The sequence below is a fragment of the Gallus gallus genome, chromosome 26 (assembly GCF_016699485.2).
Source record: "Gallus gallus isolate bGalGal1 chromosome 26, bGalGal1.mat.broiler.GRCg7b, whole genome shotgun sequence".
NCBI lineage: Eukaryota > Metazoa > Chordata > Aves > Galliformes > Phasianidae > Gallus > Gallus gallus.
The window spans coordinates 2693195-2701359 of record NC_052557.1 but is presented as its reverse complement, the minus strand read 5'-3'; the positions used below and the strand labels follow the sequence as shown (position 1 = coordinate 2701359).

The following is an 8165-nucleotide window of genomic DNA, read 5'->3' as shown; positions in this document are numbered from 1 at the left end:
CCTGCGGGCTCCAGCACAGGGTGGGGGCAGCCACCAGCTTGGGCTGCGCAGCCCCAGTGAGCTTCTGCTGGTGGTATTTTGGTCCCACTGTGCGAGGGAGGATGGGCCATTGGGACCTGCTGTGGGACACGGGGTATCTGTGACAGAGAAGGCACAAGGGGCTTTCAGCCGGATAGAGCCATTGCAGAGCATCCCTGGTTATGGGAAGTGGACAGGGTTCTTCCCCAGGAACCATTGCCAGCTAAGCCTGCCTGGCTACGGGAAGGGAAGGGCAGAGTAGAACACTTCCACCTCCTCCCACACACTGGGCTGGGGGCAGCTGGGGACACTGTCCCTGGGGGGCAGGGGAACACTGCTCTGCAGCTGAGGACGGACCATCAGGGCTCCAGGACCCCCCCAGCACTGCTGCATGGCTGAGGATGTTCTGAGCCCAGAGGAGGCAATGGGCACACGGTGCTCAGGTCATCCTTATCCCTTTTATTGGCAGCTTCTATGACACAAACATCCAAAAATCACACTTTAAAAATCACATTTGATTGTCTACATTCAGATCGTAAAGTAAAATGACGCACAGTGCAATTCCATTCCCATATAAACACAGACACCATAAATGTTGGTGAGCCCATCGCAGACTCAATCAGAACATTTACAGTTCCTTCCATTGGGTTGAGGGGAGGTCATTTCAGGATGAAGTTCAATCATTTGGGAGATGCACTCTGGACTATGCAACAGAAACAATGGTGCTGAGGTTAAAATAAAGCAGAGCACAGCAGTAAGGCACTGGGCTTTCCCTTTGTGTTCTGAGCCCCTGGTCACCCAGCAATACATTTTTCACGTATACACAACGAGATTTTCACACCCATCTCTCTCTCTCTATGTGTCTATGCGTGCAATGCGTATTTATGAATGAAAAACAACCTGCAACTTCTCGTTTTGTAAGGTTTACTTCTGAAAACAGTGCTTTGCTCGGCCAGAACGCCAGCTGGGCAGAACAGAGCTCTGCTGTAAAGGGGGAACCCTCTGACCGTGCTTACAGGAAGGTTCAGCTGCTCGTGGAAACGGCTCTCTGTGCTTTTTCCTCTTAACAGCTGCCTGTTCCGGTTAAGAGGAAGGCCCAAATAAAAATGCAGGAACAAATAACTGCATGATAAGCATTCTGAATGCTTCTGTTTTCCAGCTGTAAAACAGTGCAGAACCCAGAGCTGCAACCTTCAGGCACAGCCCTGAGCCTCCATGTTTTGCTTAACAGAGTCACAGTCTGTAGGCAGCAGCCACACACACATCTCAAAGCTGTCAGTATTGTATTCCTTATATCTGGGATCCCCGTGAAGCCTTCAGCTCCTGACCTCACCACCAAGATGTCAGATTGCTCCTTGCAGCGGAGCGCACAGAAGGATGCAGGCATTGTGCACTGCTCCCCAGGGATGTAAATAAAGGCTCTGCTTGGTGTGTGTCTGCACCAACCTCAGCTGCAAGTCCTTTTGGATGTAACCTCGGATGCAGCAGGCGCTCCGAGCACCCCAGGCCAGCAGAGCAAGAAGCCCAGCTCTGCTTTCTCCTCCATCAGCACAGCAGCCCTGAGGTGTCACTGCTGGGCAGCTCGAGCAGAAAGCCTGAGGCAGGAAGGAAGGGCGGCTCCGGATGCTTGGAGAGAAGCACTGATGTGATACCAAGAAGGGAGCGTGGCCAACACTTTCATACCATTTCTGAACCTAATTTTAGCACAAACAGGAAGAGTCCAAATAGTTCTTTGTCACAAGGCGTTTATATTTATATTCTCTCCAGTAAAATTACCCATCTATAAGGCTTCTTGTGTCCAGACTGGCCTTGAAGTCAATGCTACAGTACGCTCCTAGGCAAACATCGTCAGTGCTTTCAGTGTCACAGTATTTGGCTCACATAATTTTTTCATCTACCACTCATACAAAGACAATCACACATCAGGACCCTCCAGACAGCTGTGAATCCTGAAGGGGACGAGGCTCAGCATTACCTCAGTGGGGCTGAAAATCAGAGCATGGAGGTACCCAAAGTGCCCAATTTCCTCGAGTCCACAGCAGTGCGGTTCAAAAGCTTTTGGCATCACTGCCACTTCCCATAGCGATAACCACACTCGCATCTGAGCCACCAGCACAGCCACACCGTTGTTGTGTCCAGCACAACACCAAAAAGTGCAAGTGCTCATCTTGGGGACACCAGGGCTCAACGCCATCTTTATCCATCACAGATCTGCCAGTCAGTATTGCAGGGTTGGTTTCTCCAGAAGGCAACGCGGGGCACGACCACATCCCACCGTCTCCCCGTGGCAGCCGTGCCCTCATCTAGAAGTTCATCACCAGCATTGCCAGGAGGAGGGGCAGGATTCCTGCAGGAGGCAAAAGGGACTTCAGGCCGTGCACTCACCCTTTCCCTCCCAGCCGCAGACATGCAGCACCTCCGCATTCCTCCCCACCTCTTTTTCACAGCAACAAAAACATGAGCATGACAACAGACTGCTATGGAAGGCTCTTCAGCCTGTTTCAGGTTTAAGTAACACAAAGAAAGAACCAGTAACGTGCAGATACCCAACAATGGGAGCACAGCGATCTGCAGTACGCGTCACTTACCAACAATGATGCTGCTCGCTCCGCCTGGAAAGGAAGAAAGCCAACATGTGACTCTGCACAACCATGCAGCACCTCAAGGCATCTGATCACACAGCACTGAGCAGCTCAAAGCCAGTGCATGTGTAGAAAGGGAGCCCTGCATCACCCAGTGCTGCCCTGCACCATCAGCCTGCCAGGCCGTGTTGCAGCCCAGCGCCACGCTGTTAGCGTGAGATTCTAACTGGGGCCGTTGCAGGAAACGCAGATGGTGCGTTCTGAGCTGAGCTGTCTGCTTTGAGGGCTCAAAGAGAAAGTAAAAATAAGGTGGGGTTTTCTTTTGTTTTGAAGACAGAGAGAAGGCAGCAAGGCGGCCCCAGGAGATGATCACCTCTGCACTCAGGAGTGGGTGTGCTCCAGACTCCGCGGTCCTGGGTCTTTGCTAGGCACTGAATGGCTCTGTCTCCAACCAGGTTGAAGCCATCATTGCAGGAATAAACCACAACGGAGCCCAGGGGGAAGGCTGTGCCCCCCGTGCCGTTGTGCACCCCATTGCCGATGCTGGGGGGCTGTTCACAGAGAACATCAGAGCGCTGTCCTATGGGGAACACCACCAAGAGAGACTGAGTGCTTCTCCTAACTGAAAGCATACGCAGTGTGCACGGGGAGAAGCAGATGCAGTCAGGGCCGTGCATCTAGCAGCAATTCTGAATGCTTTGAGTGCTCCTGCTAGGTACCAGACCTCAGCTACTGCCCTTAGCCCAGCTCCGGGGTCTCAGCCCATAGGCAAGCCATGGCAGTGACAGTCAGAAGCATTTCAGCCATTCCCAGCTTCCCATCCCATTGTGCGTTACCCGACTTCAGCACTACACCAAATTCAGTGGGTAGAGCTCTTACATCCAATCAGTTTCACCTTTCTCTGGTAACTGCAGAGAAGGACAACTCTCCCCCACTCAAAAATCAGACGGTTATTTTTCTTTTCCTGTAACTTTTGCTCTTCCTTCACTGCTCGGCTTAATCTCTGGGAGGCCCATAAGGCCACACAGTACAAGTTAGTACTGAAATCCTGAGCTTCACAGCCAATTGAATGAAGAGGCCCAAGCACAGCCCCATCCCACCCCCACACAGCCACACCAGAGCAGTTCCAGCCATTATCCCAATGGCTTTCTGCAGCTTTTCCTTACTTTCACAGGATGGGAGCTTCACGTCCCATTCAACTCCACTTTCCACTGCCACGCATTTGGCAGAAGATGATCCCTTTAATTCGTACCTAAACAAAGAGGGGAAGTTCAGCACACTCCAGAAAACAACCCAGCAATGGTTCTCCCTTCCTCCCATGGAAACAATCAGCCAGGAGCTGCCCCTGCTACAGAATGGGATCTGGCCACAGTGGTCACCTGGGTGAGTAAAGGCACCCTGGTGCTGTGCAGGCAGCACATGGCTGATGTGAAGGGTTCCCAGCATTGGTGCTCAGTGAGCATTGCCTCTCACAGCTCAGTTATACTCAACATGCAGCTGTACTGGGATCTTGCTGGGGGAACCAGGGCAGGAGGTACTGCAGGTGGGTGTCACAGCCTATTGGAGCCCCTGACTTTCTGCCCCAACTCACTCAGCGTTGCAGGAGAAGGTCACAGTTGTCCCAAACAGGAAACTGTCCCCATTCACAATCCCGTTCGGTATTGTGGGAGCAGTGCATTGCTGACCTGGAGAAAAAGAAGATGATTCATACATCATGAAGCAAATTCAGCAAGAAAGTCATAGGTGTGTCTGCAAGCCCAGAGCTGGACACCAACCAGAGTAATCAGCCTCTCAAGCAGGTCTAGCTTGCTTGTACAGCCAAGCAGAAGAGCAGAGGTACCCACGTGTGCACAGCGCAGAGCCTGAAGTCCAGGTTGCATCCATCAGACAGGTGACCTCCAGGGACTTCCCACTCTCTGTGGTGAAACCTGGCTGACACTGGTATGTCAGCTTCGTTCCAGCCATGAAGCTGTTGCCTGCAGCCCCTATTAACTCAGCAGAAGGGATGCTGGGAGGAGAGCCACAGTATCCTGACAATTGGAGACAAAAGCAATGCTAGCTTCCAAAGCCAACGTGGCCCCATGCACTGCTGGACCATTTGCAGCACGCAGATGCAAACCTCAGGGCAACTGCTTCAGGAAGAAAGTCTGTCTGTACTCACGTGGGTCACACGATGGCAGAGATGGCTTCCAGGTATTGTCTGCATCGCAGGTAACCGTCTGAGCTCCGCTCAAAGCGTGCCCAGGAGCACACTCAAAGCTCACTTTTTCTCCATAGGTGTACTCAGTGGCAAAGCTATTTAAATTCTTTGCATTTTCCACTTCTGGCTTTTCACATCTCACGTCTGGAAGTGAAGGGAAGTTGGTGAGGACACTTGTCACAAGAAGAAAAAGTGTCACCAGGGCCACTACATGAGAAGCTCCTATAGACACACAGGCACACAGACATGATGTACACGGGTACTCAGTGAGCAGAGACACCATGAAGAAACAGCATGCAGGTCTTCATCTGCCTGCACTCATGCAGTTTAGGCTATCGCAGCAGCTTCCCATGTGCTGAGGAACCCACTGCACCAAGCCTTGTCTCTGACTACGGGATCCATTGGGAATGACTACGGAATCCATTTAGACTCGAATCATTCTCATGTTTGTCAGCTCAGTGGGAAGAATTCATATGGGAGAATGATGAGAAACAGAGCAAAAGAATAAGGAGAGGAAGCAGACATCTACCTTTGCATTCCGGGGCTGGACCACTCCATATCCCATTGAGGTTATCATCCATTGTGCAGTGAATTGTGGCGTTTCCAATGAGAGATAAACCTTTTTTGCAGCTATAAGTCACAGCTACCCCAAAGGTGTACTCCCCGTGCACACTACTGAGCGTCCCATTCTCAATCGGGGGAGGTGGCTGACAGGGAATAACTGCATTGGAAAGCAACGGTAGGAAAACACAAAAACATTTCCATCAAACATGAAACCGAGGCCTACCTACTTCTACAAACAAACGACTGCCAAGAAGAGCCAAGGAAGCAGCCCTAAGGCAACCATCTCAACCCGATGTCCGGATTGCTGACGCTCCTTCAGACCCCACACGTATTTTTTTAGTGGCCAAGTGGCAGAAAAGCAGCTGCAGTCCAAGAGGAGGGGCTGAAGGAGAGGTGTGCAGCAGCAGCTTTGAGGATGGGCACAAAGCACTGAAGGTCCACTTACTCTCACAGTACGGAACCGCATCCCAAACCACATCACTGCCGCTCAGGATGCACTGTGCAGTTGGTTTCCCAACCAAACGGTACCTGAGAGTAAAAAAGATGGAATCTCTTCAAAATAAAAGTGAAAAAAACTTGTGAAATGCAAAGCTGTGCCGTTTCTAACGGCGCTCTCTGCAGAAGCTGAACCTTAGGGGAAACAAAGCCATCCAACCCATAAAATACAGCCTTTCCGTACCTAAAAGCTCTGGGGAGACCTCACTGTGGCCTCCCAGTATTTGAAAGGAGTGTATAAACAGGAAGGAGAAAGGCTGTTTATGAGGGTGGAGAGTGATAGAACAAGGGGAATAGCTCTGAACTGAGATAGGAGAGGTATAGGTTAGATATTAGGAGGAAGTTTTTCACCCAGACAGTGGTGACGCACTGAACAGGTTGCCCAGGGAGGCTGTGGATGCCCCATCCCTGCAGGCATTCAAGGCCAGGCTGGATGTGGCTCTGGGCAGCCTGGGCTGCTGGTTGGCGACCCCGCACATAGCAGGGGGTTGGAACTGATGAGCATTGGGGTCCTTTTTAACCCAGGCCGTTCTGTGATTCTGAAGAAAGGCAGCACTGGATGCAGTGCCGGCAGCAGGGGGGTACACGGGAGCTGCCCCAGCCCCACACTGTGCAACAGGGGTCAGAAGTGTCACCAACACTCCCATCACTACTCCTGTTCCCTGCATCCTCATGGCACCAAAGCCCATCCCAGCCCATCCCATCCCAAGGGCCCTTAGCTGAGACACTGAGCAGGAGGAGCCTGGGCCCAAAGCTGCTGCTCCCAGCAGCTCCTGCAGGGACAGGGACACAGCCCCCAGGCATTAAAAGCATCCCACTCCCCACTGCTGCCTCCAGCCCCGACTCACTGCAGTCTTACCCGGCCTTGCAGGTGAAGTTTATCGTAGCTCCAAACTGAAGGTTGGTGCTGAAGTGGAAATTGCCATTCGGTATTTCTGGCTGCCCGCACGACTTTCCTGGGAGGGCAAATGCTCAGCATTAGCTGTATTTTATTGCAGAATGAGGCCACGCAGCATCACGCTGCTGTTCAGAGTCATTGCAGAGCAGGAGCTCCTTTCCACCTGCCTTCCCCCATAGCGCTTTCAGAAGCACAAAATCACTTTAACTTTCGAGGAATGGAAGGTTGAACACAGCACAACAAAGGTTTATATGCTTACTGAGGCTTGAAACTGATATAGAAGTGAAATCACTGTCTGTAGGGGAGGAAAGCAGCGCAGAAGGGGTAGGAGGGAACCACAGTGTTTACTGCTGGGACAGTGCATGAGAAAGAAATCTTGCTGTCTTTTCCCCTTTGTACCCTGCTTCTCTGGAAATCTATTTCAGCTTTTCCTCTGTATCAACAGATGGTAAAGTGAATAGGGCAGAGTTCACACCCAAGGGATTAACATGTCTCAGCACAAAGGGCAGCTCTGCTCGGCCACTCTCGGTGCCCATAATAGGGATTAACAGTGATCCCAGGGGGTATCCCTCCCAGCTGCGTGAAACCCTGGGGGTTCTGGGGACCCCACACCCACATGGGGGCACTCACCGATGCAGAAGTCGGGGTCCGACGCCCAGGTGGAGTTGGGCAGGCAGGTGACGCTGGGGAGCTTGTTCCTATCTCCCGTGTACCCCGGGCGGCAGCGGTACCGCAGCACCGTCCCAACGGGGTACGAAGAGTTGGTGGGGCCGGGGGGCTCCGCAAAAGCGAACCTCGGCGGCTGCGGGCAGTCACCTGCGGGCGGAGGGAGGCGATAAGGAGCGCTCCTCGCGGCGCTTCCTCAGCCGGGGCTCCGCTCCCCCCGGGCCCCACTTACCGCACACTCCGGGCAGCGCCAGCAGCGCAGCGCTGAGCCACAGCAGCGCCGTACCCACGGCCATCTCCGGACGCTCCGGCGGTTGTGCGCGGTGCTGCGAGCAGCCCAGCGGTACGGCTCGGCTCTGCGCGGCTCTCCTCCGCACGACCTTTTCCGGAGCGATCGGAGGCTGCATCAGCCCCTTCCGCCGCTCACGCAGTAACACGGATTCGTTCCGCCTCCGCATGGAAATGAGGACCCAGGCTGACCACGCACACACCCACACCGACACCCACACACACCCACATCCTCACCCACGCGGGACGGGGCGCGGTCACCCCTCCCCCCGCAGAGCTGTGCGCAGCCCCGCGATGCGGAAAGGTTCCGCCCTCAATTAGCGGCTGAGTCACAGCGCGGGCTGTGCCGGTCGGTGCCTCCATCCTCCATCCCCCCCCCCGCCCACAGGAGTGGGCTCTCCTGCATCACCAACGCCTCCATCACCGCCGTTCCCAGCAGCTGTGCCACCAACAG

The 8165-nt window shown here is 53.5% G+C and overlaps 1 protein-coding gene across 2 annotated transcripts; it reads right to left on the bottom strand.

Annotated features, from left to right (window-relative positions):
- Window positions 1-457: 457 nt before the first annotated feature.
- Window positions 458-7906, bottom strand: C4BPG (complement component 4 binding protein, GPI-anchored). 2 transcript variants are annotated; one of them, NM_001033643.1, is given in 12 exon segments: window positions 2071-2365; window positions 2607-2630; window positions 2974-3180; window positions 3767-3852; window positions 4192-4285; window positions 4445-4630; window positions 4762-4944; window positions 5330-5521; window positions 5810-5892; window positions 6719-6815; window positions 7388-7573; window positions 7656-7783. In NM_001033643.1, coding segments are annotated over 12 exon segments (1446 nt in total). In that variant the 5' UTR covers window positions 7720-7783; the 3' UTR covers window positions 2071-2321.
- Window positions 7907-8165: the final 259 nt, after the last annotated feature.

Coding starts and splice junctions, on each gene's coding strand:
- C4BPG (XM_046904120.1), bottom strand. CDS start 7,881: ATGCGGAGGCGGAACGAATCCGTGTTACTGCGTGAGCGGCGGAAGGGG. Junction 5,893..6,718: donor AACTTCACCTGCAAGGCCGG/GTAAGACTGCAG, acceptor TTTTACTCTCAG/GTACCGTTTGGTTGGGAAAC. Junction 4,945..5,329: donor TCCAGCCCCGGAATGCAAAG/GTAGATGTCTGC, acceptor CTTCACTTCCAG/ACGTGAGATGTGAAAAGCCA.